This window comes from Helianthus annuus, chromosome 11 (genome assembly GCF_002127325.2).
Source record: "Helianthus annuus cultivar XRQ/B chromosome 11, HanXRQr2.0-SUNRISE, whole genome shotgun sequence".
NCBI classification, from domain to species: Eukaryota; Viridiplantae; Streptophyta; class Magnoliopsida; order Asterales; family Asteraceae; genus Helianthus; species Helianthus annuus.
Window position 1 is genome coordinate 1,378,940 of NC_035443.2, and position 22,155 is coordinate 1,401,094.

General features: G+C 37.7%; 3 protein-coding genes across 3 annotated transcripts; all 3 read left to right on the forward strand.

Moving 5' to 3' along the window:
* The first annotated feature begins 15,188 nt into the window (after window positions 1-15,188).
* Window positions 15,189-16,676, forward strand: LOC110889122. Its single transcript, XM_022136630.2, has 2 exons — window positions 15,189-15,374; window positions 15,463-16,676. The coding sequence occupies exons 1-2, from the start codon at window positions 15,203-15,205 to the stop codon at window positions 16,050-16,052; spliced, it is 762 nt and encodes a 253-aa protein (XP_021992322.1). The 5' UTR covers window positions 15,189-15,202; the 3' UTR covers window positions 16,053-16,676.
* LOC110891571 lies at window positions 16,052-16,627 on the forward strand. The gene has a single exon (XM_022139275.1). It carries the CDS (start codon window positions 16,052-16,054, stop codon window positions 16,625-16,627), a length of 576 nt encoding a protein of 191 aa, XP_021994967.1.
* Window positions 16,677-18,383: 1,707 nt separating the features above from the next.
* Window positions 18,384-20,299, forward strand: LOC118483839. Its single transcript, XM_035979474.1, has 3 exons — window positions 18,384-18,781; window positions 18,958-19,207; window positions 19,294-20,299. The coding sequence occupies exons 1-3, from the start codon at window positions 18,409-18,411 to the stop codon at window positions 20,042-20,044; spliced, it is 1,374 nt and encodes a 457-aa protein (XP_035835367.1). The 5' UTR covers window positions 18,384-18,408; the 3' UTR covers window positions 20,045-20,299.
* The last annotated feature ends 1,856 nt before the right edge of the window (window positions 20,300-22,155 follow it).

A 22,155-nucleotide genomic window follows, 5' to 3' on the forward strand; every position in this document is an offset into this window, starting at 1 on the left:
TTTTAAAATACCTTGTTTTATAAATTAACGTCACTTACCCTTTTTGTTATTTTAATAATATAGTGTTATGCTTTATAAAACTTCGAATATATCGTTGCGACATGCTTATTTTTATCTACGTTTCGATAAAAGGTTTATTCAAAACTGAACGAGCCAATTATAATTGATATTTTTTTGTCCGTTGACGTGATAAACCAAACCGATCAAACCGATACTCTCCGAACAACTTCGGTAGCACTATAGAGTACATTTTTATATTATAAGCTATAACGAGTATCGGTGACGAACAAAACCGATATTGTCCGAACAACATCGGTACCACGTCGATTTCAACCGAACATAGTTACCGGTATTTATACTTTTAAAACAGTTATCGATAATCATTTTAGTTTTTGATTGATATAAAACATGTGTCAATATCCTTTTGGTCATGACTTTATTTTTTGGGGTTTATCTTTCATTCGCTATACAAAGTGCCCATTATGGTACAAATACCTTATTGAATCAAACTCATACCGACCGATCTCCCGCCACAACATACTGGGGAAGTCCACTAGTTATTATTAATTATTATTATTATTATTAATAAAAGGGTTTGACCGGTTTAAATTGACTGAACCGGGTTTGAGTTAGTGACTGTTGGTAATTCGTTAAACTTGAATGAGGATTTCCTTAGGGTTTTGCAGAATTCGAATAATATTGTTCATATAATATGAATTGATAAAAACTGAATGTTGTGTTACAGAAGTATATATATGTGTACATGACATATAGAGATATGACCGATAACTACCCTATACATATAACTTATAACTTATGATAAACCGTAAATAATAATAATTATAATAGTAACGATATCTAGCTTATATGTATCAGATATATATATATATATATGCATATATATCTAACACCCTCCCGTAAGCTAGATCATCTCAGTGACATGCACAGAAGTTCCTTTAGCCGAATGAAATCCTTTGGCTGTAAGGCCATCCGTAGTCATAAAGCCCTTTGTGGGGCGTTATGCGACACGTGTCGTGCCACGTCACACAAGGGCGTTATATCACTAGAGCCCGTAGTCATAAAGCCCCTACCCATCAATACCTAATTATTAATTTTCGTTTTTATTAATTAATTATAAAAACCTTGCTTTATTTTGATTGGTCCAAACTTTGAAAACAACCCCCATCACCGGCGTTATATATATGGCGCCACCCAACTTTTTTTGTCTCATAAAGCCCCTCGTAGTGGTGTTTGGGGCTTTATAGGGGCTTTATGAGGGCATATAACGCCCCACTACACATGCTCTAATGCTTTTGTCATGATATCAGCTAATTGATCTTTTGTTGCACAAAAGATAACAGTTACTTCTCTCTTCTTGATTAAATCTCTGATGAAATGATACTTAACTCTTATATGTTTGCTTTTTCCATGGTAAACGGGATCTCTAGCTAGACATATAGTTACTTATTTTCACAGTATATAGGAATTGAGAAATCATTCTTTCCTTGTAAGTCATCTAAAATTCCCTTGATCCATATAGCTTGACAACCAGTCAAGGACAGTGCCATATATTCGGCTTCTGTTGAAGACAGTGCTACCACCTTTTGTTTCTTTGACTGCCATGAAATAGGACCTGATCCTAAGTGAAAAATATATCTAGAAGTACTCTTGCTACCATCCATATCTCCTATCTCCTGCATAATCACTATCACTAAAACCCACAAGATTTTTCTTTCCTCCTCTAGAATATGTAATTCCTTGATCTTGTGTCCCTTTGATGTATTTTAGTATGCATTTGGCTGCTTCCCAGTGACTCTTCTTTGGACATTCCATGAACCTGCTAACTTTGCTTACTGCAAACATGATGTCTGGTCTTGTATTGGTTAAATACATCAGACTTCCTACTAGGCTTCGATATATACTTTCATCTACAAAATCTTCTGGATCATCTTTGGACAACTTTAGTCCATATTCCATAGGTGTAGACACGAAATTGCATTGCGTCATTCTATACTTCTCTAACAGATTTCTCATGTACTTTCTTTGAGAGAGAATGATGTTTCCATTCTCATACAGTACCTCCATACCAAGGAAATAGTGTAACCGTCCCATATCAGTCATTTCAAACTCCTTATTCATTGAGCTTTTAAATTCAGTAATTAAGTGCATGGAGCTGCTTGCAATTATTAAGTCATCTACATACAAGCATATCACTAACTTTCCTTCTTTGGTGTCTTTAATGTATAAAGTATGTTCGTATGCACATTTCCTAAACTCATGTTGCATGAAGTATGAGTCTATGCGACTGTACCATGCCCTAGGTGCTTGCTTTATGCCATAGAGAGCTCGTTTGAGATGACATACCTTTCGTTCTTCTCCTTGTTTAATGTATCCTTGAGGTTGCTCTATAAAGACTTGTTCCTTTAGTTTCCCATTTAAGAAGGCCGTTTTGATGTCCATTTGATGAAGATGCCACCCATATTGTGCTGCTAGGGCTAACACTAAACGAACTGTTTCGAATCTTATTACTGGTGCAAATACCTCTTGATAATCTATTCCATACTTTTGCTTGTATCCTTTCACTACCAGCCTGGCTTTGTATTTGTCCACATTCCCCTTTTCATCATACTTCGTTTTGTAAATCCATTTTACTCCTATTGGTTTTTGATGTTTTGGTGGATCCACCAGTACCCATGTTTCCATGTTTGATTTTTGTTAATGGATTCCATTTCTTTGTCCATTGCTTCTATCCATCTCGAATCTTTACTCGCCTCTTCATAAGTTGTTGGATATGTGCTTGTATATAGAACAAATTTCACCACTTGACTTTCATTGTATTTTTGTAACACTTCTGCATCAGTGAGTTCTCTAGTGTCTCGGTATATATTGTTGATGCTTTTAGTCCGAATGATTTCATTTTCTGAGTCTGTTGATGAGGAATCATCATTCCGGTGTTGGACTTGATCATCGTTCTGCTGTTGAATCTGATCCGTTCCCGAGTTATCATCATTTTGTTGGTTATTGTTGTTTGTTTCTTGAATTTGTTCTTCATCTACCGAATCTGCAGTGGAGTTATTTGTATCCTGTTCTCGGTCCTTATCCGACGTGTCATTGTCTCGGATTTGTCTTTTATCTTCATCAGATAAGATATAATGAATGGTACATTTGATACTCCACAGTCGAAAACCCATCTTTTATTTTCATCAAATATCACATCACGAATGATGATGATCTTGTTGGTTTGAGGGTTATCCAGTTTATAACCCTTGCTGGTTTCACTATACCCAACAAAAATTGTCTTTTCAGTCTTGTTGGATAGTTTGTCTCTATGTTGCTTAGGTATGTGAACATAAGCTAGACAACCAAACACTTTCAGATGTTCTACATTTGGTTTCTGTCCGTTCCATGCTTCATACAGAGTAATATTTGGTCTAGTTTTCGTAATGGTTCGGTTAAGAATATAGGTAGTGCATTCTACAGCTTCCGCCCAGTAACAATTCGGTAATTGTTTGATGTTCATCATGCTCCTGCTTAATTCCATTAGTGTCCTGTTCTTCCGTTCGGCTACTCCGTTCTGTTGAGGAGAATAGCTATTCGTGAGTTGATGACGAATTCCATTGACTTTCAGATAATCCTGAAATAGTTTGCTGTAATATTCTCCTCCGCGATCAGTTCTTAAGGTTTTAACTAAATGACTCCATTGTTCTTAAGGTTTTAACTAAATGACTCGATTGCTTCTCATTCAAGGTTTTGAATATCTTAAAATAATTCAGTGCCTAATATTTGAATTTGAGAAAGTATACCCATGTCTTTCGAGTATAATCATCGATGAATGTAATAAAATATCTACATCCACCTATTGATTCCGTTCTCATTGGACCGCATATGTCAGAATGAACGAGTTGTAGAGGTTCATTTGCTTGCCACGTCATTTTCTTTTGAAAAGGTTTCCTTGCTTGCTTTCTGGATATGCATCCTTCACACACACTATCATCCTTTTTCATTTTTGGTAATCCAACTACTAGCTCCCTGTTTCCCATGTCAATCAATGTGTCCATGTTCACATGTCCATAACGTTTATGCCATAGATTTGAAGTGTTCTTAATTGTCATAATCATGACAAACTGCAAATCATTTTCGGGATATAAGGGAAACATCTTATTGTTTGTCATCTTGATGATACCTAAGACTTCATTATTTGCATCTTTGATAGTGCATCTGTCGCCTTTGAATGAGACATCATACCCCTTTTGTATGAGTTGTCCTACACTTAACAGATTATGTTTTAAACCCTTCACATAAAATACGTTTGGTATCTTTCTTGCTCGTCCTCGTATCGAAATAGAGACATCTCCGCTGCCTAATACCTCCAACCGCTTGTCGTCACCCGTCCTCACCTCTTTCTTTAGTGATTCATCGAGATGAGTGAAAAGTTCTCGGTTACCATTCATATGATTGCTGCAGCCACTATCGAGATACCAACAGTCACTTTTGACTGTCTCTTCCATATTGAATATCATGAACATAGTATCTTCTTGTTCATCCGTTTCTTCCTCCTTATGAATTAATACATTATCCGATCTTTCACGTTCATCCTTTTGTTGACAGAACTTGGCAGGATGACCAAGTTTATGGCAATTAAAACATCTTATCGAATTCATATTCCTACCCCTGTTCTTGTATCGTCCTCTCCCTGCGGATTCATTTCTATATGTTTGTTTATATCGGTCTTGGTTTGCATTCGTAACTTGAAATGCGTGTTCGACTGGACTGTCATCATATCGCTTCAATCTCAATTCATGAGATTGAAGAATCCCCATTAATTCTTCAGTGGAAACATCTCCCAGATTTTTCGTTTCTTCTATCGTGATTACAACCGACTCGAAATTTCGAGTTAGGCTTCGTAAGATTTTTTCTACAATTTTCTGTTCATCTATCTTTTCTTCGTTCATTCTCAATTGATTCACTATATGGGTTGTCCTGTTGAAGTATTCAACAGATTCACCCTCTTTCATATTTAAAGAATCGAATTCACATCTAAGAGATTGGAGTTTCACAGTTTTTACCCGGCTTTCTCCCTTGTATGATTTATGAAGAATGGTCCATGCTTCCTTCGCTGATCTTGCCAGAGAAATTCTTTCAAATACCGTATCGATTACAGACTGAAAAATAATATGCAGCGCTCGTTTATCCTTTTTCACAAAATCTCGATATGTTGCGGTTGCCTCTTCGGTAGGATTTGATCCCAGTTCTTGATATCCATCATCAACAATCGTCCATAATTCCTATGACTCGAGGAATACCTTCATTGTATGTGCCAATGATAATAATTTTGTCCAGTCAGTTTGGGGATCTGTGTTTGAATTCCCTGTGTTTGATTCATGTTCTTGAATCGAAAAAACTTTTAACGTGAATCGAATGCTTGTATCTTGGATCGGATGTGGCTCTGATACCACTATGTTGGTAATTCGTTAAACTTGAATGAGGATTTCCTTAGGGTTTTGCAGAATTCGAATAATATTGTTCATATAATATGAATCGATAAAAACTGAATGTTGTGTTACAAAAGTATATATATGTGTATATGAAATATAGAGATATCACCGATAACTACCCTATACATATAACTTATGATAAACCGTAAATAATAATAATTATAATAGTAACGATATCTAGCTTATATGTATCAGATATATATATATATATATATGCATATATATCTAACAGTGACAAGTCCTGATATTCTTCTTAAATGAAGTTTTAAGAAAATCGTAAAAATCGACTTGAGATTTATCATCATTTACTCACAGGTCTACCATGCCCCACAGTTTGTATATTGTTTTGTTATTTGGATTATTATTTGTCCCTCAACAATATTAATGGTTAATGTATTGCTCTTGTTTCCGAACAAAGAAGCTTAGTCGAATGGGCATCGAAAATCATTGGCCGTGACTTCTGGGTTAGACCTTCATAAGCTCGAACAATCTTAGGGGTGTAACTGAGCCAGGCCGAGCCCGACTAGGCTCGACTCTGCTCTAGCTATTTTGAGAACAACCTCAAATGAGCTAAAAACTTGGCTTGAGCTCGCTTCAATATCGCTTAAGTCGAAGCTCGATTCGTGTTTGGCTTGTCATTGTTATCATCATTAGTATTATATTATATATATAAAAAAAACTAAAATTTTGTTTGGGATCGCTTAGGCTCGCGAGCCTAAACGAGCTTTATATTTCAGGCTCGAGCTTGAACTCGGGCATGTTAAGGATCGGCTCGTTCGAGCTTTTAACCGAGCCGATCACGAGTAGCTCTCGAGCCTTTGGGCAAAGAGCTACACTGCACTTGCTCTTAGGTTAGTTTGCCGAATATATTTCAATGGCTCAACGACAATGTTCATTTTAATTCTAAAACTTGATTTAAACATATGTATATGTCGCTCTCTAATGTTATTCTTTTTAGTCAATCAATGTTGCATCTAATGCCAATCCATCATTTGAAGCTGTAACCTTTTTGCATGGGTAGCTGATACTTGTTATTAACAATGAAAGTATTGCCGCATATGTACTGTTTTCATTCTCTCTCTCTCCCCCTCTCATATTCTCAAACATATAGTTCTCTGGTGCTGTGATTCAATCATAACTTATATTGGTGCTTTAAGATATCATTAATTTGACAGTGGCCGAGTTTTATTAAAGTTGCTCATAACTTTTTTTTTTTAAAACTGGGTAGCTAGTTTGATTCTTAAGATTTTAGAATGTAAACATTCTTAGTTAGCTTTTCTTTTTCTAAATAAATTTGATGAGCATTTCAATGAAGAGATTCTTGGAAGTTTCATGATTCACCGGTCATCTATCTCCACACCCTACAATATGCTTGATCAAGGCCGCTCATCCTTGCTTCATATAGTATACTATAGATCTCAGGAGACCATGAATTCAACCCATCAATCAAGAACAAAATATCAATCGAACACGAACAAGAACAAGAAGAAAGGCATAAACCCTAATATGCAATTGTATTGAAACTGAACAATTGAATCTGATTGATACAAGATACAATAACAAACTGAAAACCCTAATCTGTTTATAGACTTTAATGGGTGTGAGTGTAGAGACGTGTCCTTTCATGAATAGTCGCGTCTCTAGGTTCTTGTGGTTGTAATTGAATATGAAGAGGTATGTTGATTCTTGTCCACAAGTTCAAACCGATGTGTCTCTTCCTTTTTCCCTTGAAGCCGACGATCCAACAGGTGAGACCCAAGGGGTTTCGCAACCCTTGGGGTGGTGGTTATCATTTTCTGGTTTGCCACCTTTAGTCCCTGTATTTTGTAACCGCCATCTAAACTAACTTTAAACTATTTATATTTTTGACCTGTATCTTCTAATCAAACTTTGATCAAACAATTAAGTCCAACATTCACCCCCCTAGTTGTTGATCCAAGTTAAGTCTTGAACATTGAATGTTTCTTCCTGGGCAAACTATAATCTTGGTGTCTTCAACCTTCGTCATACACTGCACCAAAAATTTGCGGCCTCATCCATGTCTTCATATGACTGTGTAAACCATTATGTTCCCGCTATGATTCCATCAACAATCTTCAACCCTGCAAGTCCTTAGGCGATTCCGACGCGCACGCCGTCTTTTGCGATTGACCTTTGTGATGTTATCCTCCCTTCCTTCTATGTATCTTTTTCTCCTTCTTGGGCAATCTCTGAACATAATGTCTTTAACTGTATGCGAATCCGGGATCAACTTCTCGGGAGACTTGTTAACCGGTGATTTCCATGAACGAAGGATGGCTTCCCTTACGCGTACTGTTTACCTTTTCCGCCGCCCGGCCTCCCTTTCCTCCATTCAGACCCGCACAATATGCTCGGTTCGCCCGATGATTTCCTGCCTTCCCTCAGATGATTCTTCCGAACCACGAAACCTTGCCTTGATTGAAGAATTGAACCCATGATGTTGATTCTTTGAGCCTTGGCTCTAATACCAATATAGATCCCAGGAGACCATGAATTCAACCCATCAATCAAGAACAAAATAACAATCGAACGAGAACAAGAAAAAAGGGATAAATCCTAATATACAATTGTATTAAAACTAAACAATTGAATCTGATTGATACAAGATACAATAACAAACTAAAAACCCTAATCTATTTATAGACTTCAATGGGTGTGAGTGTAGAGACGTGTCCTTTCACGAATAATTGCGTCTCTAGGATCTTGTGGTTGTAATTGAATCTGAAGAGGTATGTTGATTCTTGTCCACAAGTTCAAACCGATGTGTCTATTCCTTTTTCCCTTGAAGCCAACGATCGAATAGGTACGACCCAAGGGGTTTCGCAACCCTTGGGGTGGTGGTTATCATTTTCTGGTTTGCCACCTCTAGTGTCACACCCCCAAAATACCACATGCGGAATCCCCCGCGAAGCGTGTGACGTACCAGGATCTAGCCACCAATCACATTGAACTCATAACAAGATTTCAAATAAAACTTTCATTCATTGACATAAAGCGTTACAAACCATTAAAAGTAATTCAATGTGTTCAGCGGAAGCATAAACTATTAGTTAAGTGTTTCATAAACCATATGTACGAAAACCATTAGACTTGTCACGCGATTCCATGTATCTCGACCCATGACCACTCCAGCCTCCCAGACAGCAAGTTCCACATCAACACATACCTATCACCTGCGAGCATGCAAACAAGTGTATCAGACAACGCTGGTGAGTTCACAGTTTTATGAAAACGTTTGATTACCAAGTGTTTATTCTAGTTCAATAACAATTCCGAAAGTAATGTTGATAATAACTCGAGTACCGTACAAGATGGCTCCAGATTATTTTTGCCCTTCCCCAATCCCCTATCTAAGCATTGGTCATGACTGGATCATTAGTTCACACCCGTCCTCTCAGGTACGGGATGAGGGTGCCAAACCTAAATAACGCTATCAATTAATACCCCGTTACCTCTCAGGTAACAAACAAGATGGGACTTAATGGTGATAGGAATTGAGTGTATTATCCAACATTCCAGTTTTTACCCAAATGACTTATTCCTCTCAGGAATACCCAACTGATTTACCCAAAGACTTATTCCTCTCAGTAATACCCAACTGATTGTCCCACCTACCGGGACGCATGCTCAAGAGAAGTGAACTCACCTTAGATTGCTCGGTATGTTATATTACCCATTCCAAGTTGGTGAACCATACCCTACCGTGGTTTCCAAGAATAGTCAGTATAATGGTCACATATATCACGTATCCAACATACACGTTACACAAGTAGCATACAAGTAAGACACACATCCCTATACGAGTTGTAACCGTTAATCATGCACCCCATTGATCCATAACGTTTGTCGCAAAGTCACTTAACAAGTGTATGGGTTTCGTATGCAAGTCAATCACATAACAGTACACCTATTTTCACAGATTGCATTTGCTGCTAAGATCACAGTGTATTACATAATAAGTATTCAATTCACAAACAAGTCCACATCCCATGTGCATGACATATAATAACGTTTAATAATGAATTGGTTACTCACACGAGTCAAGTCCAGATCCTCATTTCTAGTTAACACTATTATTATAAATCTCATCAACTCAATATCCCCTATTATATTCAATCTACTTCACTGCTCTGTCTATGTGCCTTCACGGCGAAGAATCCCAATGACGGAGAGCTATCCTATGTCGCGAATGAATGCGGCGAAGAACATTATGGTTCGTCAGGCACCTCTTGACGAAGAACCCATTCTTCGTCGAGTTATATCCTTCGTCGAGGAAATCCTTCGTCGCCCCTCATCAGATGGTTGCAACGAATCAAGTCAGTTACAGTTTCACTTTTCATGAGATCGAACAATCATAATTTCCTCATCACACAATGTTCAATTCGGATCAAGTAGCACAATGAATCTCTAAAATTAAGTAATCAGTTTCCTTCATCATCATTCACAGACAATCCCATAACAATTTGAACAACACAATTTAATCATTCAACATTATACATGTTCCAGATTCATTTCAACAGTTTAATCATCACTATCGGTCATCAATGAACAATACAAGTTTACACAATAGCATTCAATCAATCAAGACAACATCCCAATGTATTTCTAGAACAACCTTAGATCACACAAAATCTCATGATTCTTATTGACAATCAGCGTATATCATACATAACCGAAAACAATCCACCACAACTAAATCATAGATATTCATACTTACCGTAAGACGCGGAGCCGAACAAAACTACTGGGAAGAGCGATGGAACGAGAGGGATGCGATGCTTCGTGAAGGGGGCTGCCGTCAAGAGTGTGAGAGCACTAGGGTTTGGTGTCTTGTGTATATTTATGCAATTAGAAGACACCCAAGCACATATGCGATACAAGAGAGGGGCGGTTGGGCTCAGATTGGGCTTCGAGAAACAGGCTGGGCCGAGCCCCTTGTGACGAACCACCGTCTTGACGAACAATCAACCTTCGTCCAGTGAAGGTTGGCAAAGAACCTTGTGGCGAACAATCATTCTTCGTCCAGTAAAGGTTGGCGGAGAATCTCCTTCGTCATCTTGATTTTCCATTAAATATTAACAACCCAACATCACTATACTTTAGTCAATCAAATATAATGCACAAGATACATCGTAAAAAGAATTATGAAACGAGTGATGCGTAGAGGAAGGTCCTTGAAATCTCGGGTTGTCACATCATCCCCAACTTGAAAGAAATTTCATCCCGAAATTTGATAAGCAGTCTCAAGAAAGTGAAGTGACAGACTAGGATGACTGCGGATTTCCTCGGGTGCCACATCTAGTCCCTGTATTTTGTAACCGCCATCTAAACCAACTTTAAACTATTTACATTTTTGACTCGTATCTTCTAATCAAACAATTAAGTCCAACATTCACCCCCCTAATTGTTGATCCAAGTTTGAGTCTTGAACATTGAATGCTTCTTCCTGGGCAAACTATAATCCTGGTGTCTTCAACATTCGTCATACACTACACCAAAAACTTTGCGTCCTCATCCATGTCTAAATATGACTGTGCAAACCATTATGTTCCCGCTATGATTCCATCAACAATCTTCAACCCTGCAAGTCGAGTTAAATGCCATTTTAGTCCCTGTGGTTTGGGCCATTTTGTCAGTTTAGTCCAAAGGTTTCATTTTTAACATGTGGGTCCAAAAAGGTTTCATAGTTGCCATTATAGTCCACTGGGTTAACTTAATCCATTTTTTCTGTTAACGAGAAGGCCAATTTGGTCATTTTGTATGTAATTCTGTTAACTAAAAGGGCAATTCAGCCATAAAAAATGACCGAATTGGCCTTCTTGTTAACAGAAAAAACGGATGAAGTTAACCCAGTGGACTAAACTGGCAACTGTAAAACCCTTTTGGACCCACAGGTTAAAAATGAAACCTTTGGACTAAACTGCAAAATGGCCCAAACCACAGGGACTAAAATGGCATTTAACTCCTGCAAGTCCTTAGGCGATTTCGACGCGAACGCCGTCTCTTGCGATTGACCTTTGTGATGTTATCCTCCCCTTCCTTCTCTGTATCTTTTTCTCCTTCTTGGGCAATCTCTGAACCTAATGTCTTTAACTGTATGCGAATCCGAGATCAACTTCTCGGGAGACTTGTTAACCGGTGATTTCCATGAACGAAGGATAGCTTCCCTTAGGCGTACTATTTACCTTTTCTGCCGCCCATCCACTCTTTCTTCCATTCAGACCCGCACCAATATGCTCAGTTCGCCCGATGATTTCTTGCCTTCCCTCAAATGATTCTTCCGAACCGCGAAACCCTTGCCTTGAATGAAGAATTGAACCCATGATGTTAATTCTTTGAGCCTTGGCTCTAATACCAATATAGATCCCAGGAGACCATGAATTCAACCCATCAATCAAGAACAAAATAACAATCGAACGAGAACAAGAAGAAAGGGATAAACCCTAATATTCAATTGTGTTGAAACTGAACAATTGAATCTGATTGATACAAGATACAATAACAAACAGAAAACCCTAATCTATTTATAGACTTCAATGGGTGTGAGTGTAGAGACGTGTCCTTTCACGAATAGTCGCATCTCTAGGATCTTGTGGTTGTAATTGAATATGAAGAGGTATGTTGATTCTTGTCCACAAGTTCAAACCGATGTGTCTCTTCCTTTTTCCCTTGAAGCCGACGATCCAACAGGTGCGACCCAAGGGGTTTCGCAACACTTGGGGTGGTGGTTATCATTTTCTGGTTTGCCACCTTTAGTCCCTGTATTTTGTAACCGCCATCTAAACTAACTTTAAACTATTTACATTTTTGACCCGTATCTTCTAATCAAACTTTGATCAAACAATTAAGTCCAACATATAGCACAGCTTGTACAACAGTTTTGTCTTACTGTCCCGTGGAAACATTTGCATGTGTGTTTGAAAGTACAATTAAGCCTATTGAGGTACTATGGAATTAATTTTGTTGTAGAATTAATTGTGGTTGTGATTTATGCACTGAACTGTATGCATAAGCTAGAGATCACGGGTTCCTGTCGTGGACAAAACTTCTTACCGAAAAGAAATGCAGGGTAAGGATGGGCACATCATATCAGCATCAAGATGGCTCGACAACCCCACGCCCAAGGCATGCAAGAGCATCGTACACCAGGTTTGGCCGCTGAGCCACATTCATGAAACCAGGGTATTCACCATAGTAACAAATTATTGTCCACAATAACTAATCTTTGTTTCATTTTCTTTTTTACAAGGAAATGTTTTATTCTTCAAGGTCCTTAAGCAAGATACTTATTTGGTCATATTCAAGATGCTGATTGAAAGTGTCATGTGTCCTCCCACACACAGTGCCACACACCTATCGGAAACTAGTCTTTTAAACTCGCACGTTAGTTATTTCCACCGCCAATTGTGGCAGACTTGAATTAGAGCATACAATATTTAGCACCCAAAAAAAGGTGCCATTATTTCCTTATCTTAATGTGAACAAGCAAAATGACACTTTTGATGGAGAATGGTAGTCGGATCATCACCTCATTTTCGGTGGATTTGCTTTTTTTGTGTGTATTTGATCGATCTTGTGAGACGTGTTTGCGTCCATATCATTGATTTGTTAGAGCTAGTTGGAGTGTTTGTTGATTGTTTTCCTGTGTGTGACCCATATATAGTGATTAAAGCATATTTTATTGTGGTTTCTTTTCTAAAGGGGTCCTTGATGTTCTTGCAACATTGACCTGCATTACATCATTAATTGTTCCATAGTGTTGTGTTGATATCCTGCAATAGTCGATCATATTCAGAAAGTATATCAACAGTAGAAAACAGAAATAGACAATCCTTTAAGGTCTTTTGTATAGTCCTGTTCATGAACAACAGTACGTAGTTGACTTTCTATGGCATCGAATATTCATCATACAATGGCATAGAATATTCATCAGTTTAACTTTCACTGCACATGTGTTTCAATATTATACTTGGTTGTGTATAATGATTATGAACAGATGATGATTGCATTTTTGAAAGTTTTTTTTTTTCGATCAATTGATTATGAGTATTATATATGGTATTGTTTTAGAAGGGGTGTACATATTCAGACACCTTTTTCCCTAAATCCACACCCTTCTATACGCTTCGTATAGGGCTATACGAAGCGTATAGGGTTGCTTTTCCCGACCAACTTCTGCACCTCGTACAACGTCACATCAGTCAACTTATACGGGGAGTCTAGGCCTGTACGAGGGGCCAATACGAAGGCCCTTAGACGCCTCGTATAGACCTATACGAGGCGTCTTGGACTGACCGATTTGACTATGAAGGGACTATGTCTGACATGACTTAAAGGCATACGGGGAGTAAAGACCTATACGAGGCGTCTTTAGCTCCCATAAAATGCAACCTACAGTGCGTTCTTGGTCCACATCCGAGGTTTCAACAAACAAACACTCACATTCTGTTTGTTTTTTTATTTGTGTTTGCGTTATTATCATCCCGGAGTGTTGAAATGTCATCATATTGGAACGGCAACTATATCTTCGGGCAATATTCTAGCGAAAACTGGGGGCACGAAAGCGTTCCGGTAACAGTTATTAGCGTAAATGTTATAATTACTTGTTGTTTTCGTTTATTATTTACTAATGATGATACGGTTGTCTATTTTGGAGGAGTCTGGCATTCCCGATTCTAATGAGCAAGAGGAGGTTGTGTCTAGTATACAAGGAAAACAAAACAGCCCGTTTCTAGATTTGAACAAGCATCCTCCTGTTGATGAAACAGCCCGTGTAGATGACTCATACCATGCTAGTGGATACGGAGGAGACGGTGGATACGGAGGAGACGGTGGATACGGAGGACACGGTGGATACGGAGGAGACGGTGGATACGGAGGAGACGGTGGATACGGAGGAGACGGTGGATACGGAGGAGACCGTGGATACGGAGGAGACCGTGGATACGGAGGAGACGGTGGATACGGAGGAGACATATCAATCGGAGGAGACGGTGGATACGGAGGAGACGGTGGATACGGAGGAGACGGTGGATATGGTGGATACGGTGGATACGGGGGATACGGTGGATACGGAGGAGACGGTGATCATCAGCAATTCATTTCCCCGGGCACTCCTTATGTTCATCAAAACAATTCGGACGTTGGAGGATATGGTGGTTATGGTGGATATGGTAGATATGGTGGTGAAGCACCTCCCATTCTGGACAGTCTGTACTTAAAAAAGACGGTATAAATTACTATTTTATTATTAATATTTTATTATTATTATTATATTATTATTATTATTATTATTATTATTATTATTATTATTATTATTATTATTATTATTATTATTATTATTATTATTATTATTATTATTATTAATAACATACGACTCACCTATGCAAATTTTATTAAATTATTTTTACTTTTTAGGAGTCTTCAAATACGTGTACGATAACTGGCTAAAAGACTATAAGGAGATGTTTGTCTTTGCGTGGACTGATAAGAGGCGCAACTTTGGTAATCGTACTACAAACAGAGTTGAGAGCCAACATGCCAACTTAAAGAGATACGTCGAAGATAGGAGCTCGCTGGACCGTATAGTTGGTTGTGTCCGGGATATAGTTGAGACACAGTTCGGTGAAATAAGGAAGACTTTTCGAGAAAGCATCGAAAAAACAATGAAACACCACAAACACCCGATGTTTCAACACCTACTTGGAAAAGTATCCCACAAAGCCCTTGACTTGTTGCATGGAGAGGCAATTAGGAGGCTAGATGTCTTGGAGCGCTTTAATTCATCATGTGGTTGCCAAATGTGGCACAGCTGTGGGTTGCCCTGTGCTTGTAGGATAGAAAAGTACATGCGTGAAGGTAATAATTGTTGAACGTCGTACAACACTTGTGTGATATATTTCCTTTCCTTCATTTTACCTAAACAATATTGTTTTTAACCGTGCAGAGCGTCCGATTCAACTCGAAGACATAGACGTCTTCTGGCGGAAACTTAACTTCCAAAGTTGTAAATTGATAGACGACTCCCTTGACGTGGTCGAAGAGCTAGATGTTGTTAGACAACAATTACAGTCGCACCCTCCAGCTCAGCAAAAAAGCCTGCTTTCAAAGATTAAAGCGGTGTTGACTCCAACGAAATCTACCAAGAAACCACCGGTTGTCCAACAAAATACTCGTGGCCGACCAACAACAAAGCAGGTACAAGAAAGGTTGGACGAGGCCTCTCGTATAGATGAAGAATTGAGGAGAAGCTCCTTCGGTGATGCAAACACGTGCTTTGAAGGTTCACGACAAAGTAAGTACGATAAACCTCGCCACAGCTCGTACGTTCCGTCTCAAGCCTCACAACAGTCGGTTATAAGGTCCCAAAAACCCAAAGCGACCCTAAGCCGTTCAAAGAGTTCTAAGAAGAAAGAGACACGAGATGATCACGGTTTTCCTTTAATCATTGGGGACGAGTACGTGGGAATCATCGAACGGTTTAAGTCTGACATTCCGCAGTGTTCCATCCGTACGTCTCGCGCATACGAGATGTGATGCCGGACGGTCATTGTGGGTTTCGGTCTGTGGCTGTGGGCTTAGGGATGGATCAGAGTTCATGGGGGCGTATTAGAAGGGACCTTGTCCAAGAAATGGATCAGAACGAATCGATCTGGTTCCCAATATTTGAAGCATGGGCTGCAGGTTATTTTTACACGCATCGTCAGGGCCTAATTTGGGATTCAGTGGCCGGTTGTGGGGAGAATCACTGGATGGACTTCCCCTTTGCAGGACTTCTTATTGCACAAACGTACGGTATCGGGGTGCACCTGTTAACGACAACCATGGGTGCGAGTTCCACTTACTTCCCAATACTAAGTCCTCCGGCTAATCAACAACCATTATTCATAACGCTTACACATGTTAACGAGAACCACTTCATACATGTTAAGCTGGAAGGGGATTATCCTATGCCACCAGCACACGGGCTATGGTTGACCCACCGAAGACCCCACACAGAACAATGGGAAGATATGTACTTGCCACGTCTAGAATGGTATACATCGATAATGAATCCTCGACCAAGATCAAACCCCAGTCTTAATTACATAGATAGTTACACGGAAGAATGATTTTTGTAATTAATAGTATTTTTTTGGAATTAATAGAATTTTTTTGTAATTATTAGTATTTTTTTGTAATTAATAGAATTTTTTTGTAATTATTAGTATTTTTTTGTAATTATTAGTATTTTTTTTGTAATTAATAGTATTTTTTTTGGAATTAATAGTGTAACTTTGTAATTAATAGTATTTTTTTTGTAATTAATAATATTTTTTTGGAATTAATAGTATTTTTTTAAATTTTTCTACAAAAAAAAACTATACGCTTCGTATAGGACTAGACCCCTCGTATAATATTGCACAAAAGACCATTTAGCCCCTGATAGGCCCCCAGTATAGGCTTATTCCAGGGGTTCAAAGGTAATTTTACTCCAACCAGACGCCTCGTACAGACCTGTACGGGGCGTCTATTTGAGCGGGATTTTGAAAATTCAATTTTTGAATTTCTGAAATTCAAAATTTGAATTTTTTGAAAGTAGACGCTTCGTACAGACCTGTACGGGGCGTCTCTTTGAGCGGTTTAAATTTGAATTTTGAATTTGAATTTTGAAAATCTTTTTAGTTAATTACTATTTTACCCCTGATATGCCCCCAGTATAGCCACTTAGCAGGGGCTAAAAGGTAATTTCAAAATTGTACGACTCGTACAGACCTGTACGAGGAGTACAGTTGAGGCGGTTACTTTTTCCCATTTCTTTTTTTAATTAATAAAATGTATTATTAAATTACCATTATGCCCCTGTTTACCCCTTAGTATAGCCTTTTTTCAGGGGCAAAATGGTAATTAACCATTCCAGAAATATCTTTTTGGAATGGTTAATTACCATTTTGCCCCTGATAAAAGGCTATACTAAGGGTAAAACAGGGGCAAAAATGTCATTTAGCAAAAAGCATAGACGCCTCGTATAGGTCTATACGAGGCGTCTAGGCTTCGTATAACACAGGGGGGGGGCCTAGACGACACAGATCACACACACAAACAAAAACACACACATATACGGTGCATTCTGATCTATACGCCTCGTACGTATTTCAACCGTATTTTTGAAGAATCGAAGCATCACCGGTACGTATTTCATCCCGTAGTTAAGTATTTTTGTCTCGTTTATGCCTTTAGACCGTAGGTTTGCCCTAAAAGTTGAATTTGGTTGGGTTTTGGGGGTTTGATGTTGATGATGATGAAGAACTTGTGGAACAGGACGCTGAGTATAGCCCTATACGAGGGCTATACGAGGGTCTGTTTTTTTTTTTTTTTTTTTTTATTAATTATATTATTATTATTTATTAATTATTATTAAATATTATTATTATTTATTAATTATATTATTAAATATTATTATTATTATTATTATTTATTAATTATTATTATTAAAAACATTATTATTAATATTATTATTATTTATTTATTTATTTATTTATTTATTTATTTATATTATTATTATTATTAATTATTGTTATTGTTATTAATATTATTATTTATTATTTATTATTTATTTATTTATATTATTATTATTATTAATTATTGTTATTGTTATTAATATTATTATTTATTATTTATTATTTATTATTATTAATTATTGTTATTGTTATTAATATTATTATTTATTATTTATTATTTATTTATTTATATTATTATTATTATTAATTATTGTTATTGTTATTAATATTATTATTTATTATTTATTATTTATTATTATTAATTATTGTTATTGTTATTAATATTATTATTTATTATTATTATTTATTATTTATTAATATTATTATTATTGTATACGTATACAGTATTTATTATGGAGGACGATCTGATGCCGGGCGATGACATTCACATAGAGCCGGTTCAGCAGGGTCCACGACGGAGACAGCGACCGCCTGTGGATACGTTGCAGGGGCATCCCTATCTAGAGTTTCCCGACGGCACTGACGCCGCCCGTCATTGCCAGAAGCTTAGGAGGATGCACGTTGGATCGCATGCATCGATCGACTGGGATGCGATGGAGGAGATTGCTGAGACGCCGAGAGTGCGTCGGTTTATACCTATCGATTCGCCGTGGCATCGTCTTTTTGATTTGGCGCACACGCCGACCTACAGGGAGCTGCTGGTCGAGTTCATTTCGTCATTCACATTTCGCCCTCCTGGGGAGCCAGTGCCGATTCCGTACCCAGGTGAATGTTATTGATATTTATTTATTTATTTATTAATATTATTTATTTATTTATTTATTTATTTCTTTATATTATTATTATTATTATTAATTATTGTTATTGTTATTAATATTATTATTATTATTTATTATTTATTATTTATTATTATATTGTTTTATTTATGATTCCGTACCCAGGTGCTCCCCCTCCGCCTGAGGTTTCTTTCAGGCTTGCTGGCGTTCAGCGTTCGATGACGCTAGCAGAGTTTGCGGTGCGCTGTGGTTTATACATGCAGGAGGAGATCGAGACTGAGATCTACACAGCGGGGCTAGTGGTGGTTGAAAAACCCACTCTTGTTGGGTTTTGGCAGGTGATTGCGGGGGCGGATCATTGGGAGCATGACAAGTCGAAGGGGAGGGTGTCGTTTGTTAGCGACCCACTATACAGGTATGTACGTTTATTATTGCAATTATTGTGATTATATGCACTGTTTATTAATCTCTGTTTTTGTATTTCGCTAACACTATCTGCAGGTATCTGCACCATTTGCTCGCCACTTCTATATCAGCGCGCGGCTACAGCCGTGAGTGGTGTACGACCACAGATCTTTTTTTCCTATATTGTTTGTTGTATAGGAGGCCGTGCGCGCTAGCACACGGTCTAGCCCAGTACTTCGCCTCCGGCCATCACCGGCAGGAGCGCGGATTTTTGTATGGCGGGGCGTACGTGACCGTCATTGCCCGTTCATTGGGCCTCGTACCACATCAGGACCCACATCTACGGACGCCGGCCATCATGCCGACGCGGATGGGTATGCAGTCGCTATGGGGGATGAGGGTTATCAAGAGGTTCCCGGTTGGCCCGCGGTTTAAAAACCGCGAGGGGGGCGTATGGAGAGAGGAGGCCCTACCAGAGCATTTCGAGGACGTTCATCCTCCTGCAGATCCTGCTGATGTAGTGCCCGTGGAGGACCCTCCGGAGGATCTAGACGGTGCAGCGGCGCCACAGCCACCGCCACCTGCCGGGGCACCTCAGTTTCCACGTCACGTTATTCGAGGTGGTGCCCCAGGAGCTGCGCTACATCCGGATGTACGAGCCAGGCTTGACAGGCTCGACGATTTGGTAGGTTGGTTGGTACGGGCGGAGCAGGATAGACGAGAGAGAGAGGGATTACCCCCGATACCGCTTCCACCGGTTCGAGCACCACATCAGCAGCAGCAGCCGCAGCAGCAGCACCAGCCGCAGCAGCAGCATCAGGATTCAGATTCGGATTTGGATGCATAGACCTGTTGTTGTTTTTATTGTTATTGTGGATGTACAAACTTATCTTCTATATTTTTGTTATGGATGTAAACAGTTATCTTATATATGTCATATTTATGTTTGTTTTCAGTTATTCGGTTACTCAATGATTGTTCTCTTAAATTTAGATAATACGGAAACAATATAACCCCTGAATATAATACGGAAACAATATTTGAAAGAAATAAAATTTTAATCGAAAGAATAATATTTAAAAAAGTAAAATGTTAAAAACAATATAATATATTTAAAGAGCCGATTTTTAAAATAGTTGATTTAATCGACGCTGAAACAAAAAATTTTTTTAAACTTTTTATAGTGTAAAAAACAAAAAAAAAACAAAACTTTTTTAAAAATAAAAAAAAAACGATTTTTAAAGGCAAATAGTTAATTTTTAAAAAACAACAACTTTTTATAGTGTAAAAAAGAAAAAAAAACTTTTTTTAAAACCTAAAAAAATTTCATCAAAAAAACACATCTTCAAAAACCATCCAAAAAACCAACCCAAAACCCACCAAAACACCCCTCATTTCAGCCAAAAAAAAATACCAAACAGAGACGCCTCGTATAGCCCCATACCCTGCGTATAGGGTTCCTTAAACAACGTGCCTGACACCCTCTGTACACCCATCGAATTCAGTGCATGGACGCCTCGTATAGGTCTATACGAGGCGTCTAGGTTTGCAAAAGTGTGGATTTAGGCGCAGTGGGTGTCCGGATAGTTTCCCCCTTTAGAAGAGGTCCCAAGCTCAACTCCCACTAGAAAATGTATCTACTCCACTATAACGGTGTCAAAGTTAGATGCATACCTGAGCCACCAAGCCGCAAGTTCCGAGTAAAACTCGCTCGCCCGAAGGCCCACTGTGGTAAAACCCGTTTCGGCTCGGTTTCAAACTGGCGACCTCCAGAGAGGCCTAATTCTAAACTTCATTGCCACCACCAATGTCATTCAAAGTGATGCTAATAGGAGTTAAACTTGGGACTTCAAGGAGAGAAACCAAATAACTAACCACTAGATTCAAGATATTTTATGCATGATTAAAATAATAATGAAATTTATTTTGGCAACAGATTGTTGCTATAGAATATTAGGATCGGTACCACTTATCCATTTAAAAGAATTCATGCCGGTTTGTAAGGCATATAATTCTAAGTTGTAAGGATATTGTATGGTGAAACTTTTTTTGACAGCTACTGTATTATTTAAAACGTTTCATATCTTAGTAATTTCATTATTCAGTATTATATATATATATAAATATATAAATATATATATATAAATATAGGGGAAGGTTCAAATGAAAACCACTAGTTATTGTGAAAACTCGAAAACTAATTAAAAAAAAGCCAAAAAAACATACAAAATTTTTTTTTTTTAATTTTTTTTTTTTGCAATCAAAATTTCGCAGGTTTTTTAATATAAAAAAAAATTTTCAAAAAAAAAAAAAAAAAAAAATTTGTGTAGTGCACATGTGTAATACTGCACATATGTATGTGTACTACACATGTGTATTATTACACATGTGCACTACACAAAATTTTTTTTTTTTTTTTTGAAAAAAAGTTTTTTTTTATATATAAAAACTAGCGATTTTTATAAAAAAAAATTGAAAAAAAAAAATTTTGTGTGTTTTTTAGGCTTTTTTTAGTTAGTTTTCGAGTTTTCACAATAAAAGTGGTTTTCATTTGAACCATCCCCTATAAATATATATATATATATATATATATATATATATATATGTATTGGAGTTTTATGATAATCATCTCATGTAAATGATTTAATTTTTTACTTATATGTCTTATATCATAAGGGTGAATGGGGCGGTTGAGTGGAGTGGATGCGATGAAGGAGTTTACCGCAAGTATGATCTGCCGTCAACACCCAAAGTCAATGCGGTGAACTCCAAAATTGGAAATGATCTCTACAAGATTTTTCCGCCTAAAATGTATTTCTATCCCATTTATTACTACTTAATTTATCAAATTCAAATAAATATGATAAGGCATTAAGTTGAAGATTATATGTTATTTGATAAGTTTGTTTTATTTACATGATTACCGATTAAAAAAAATTATTAACTTGATGATTATAT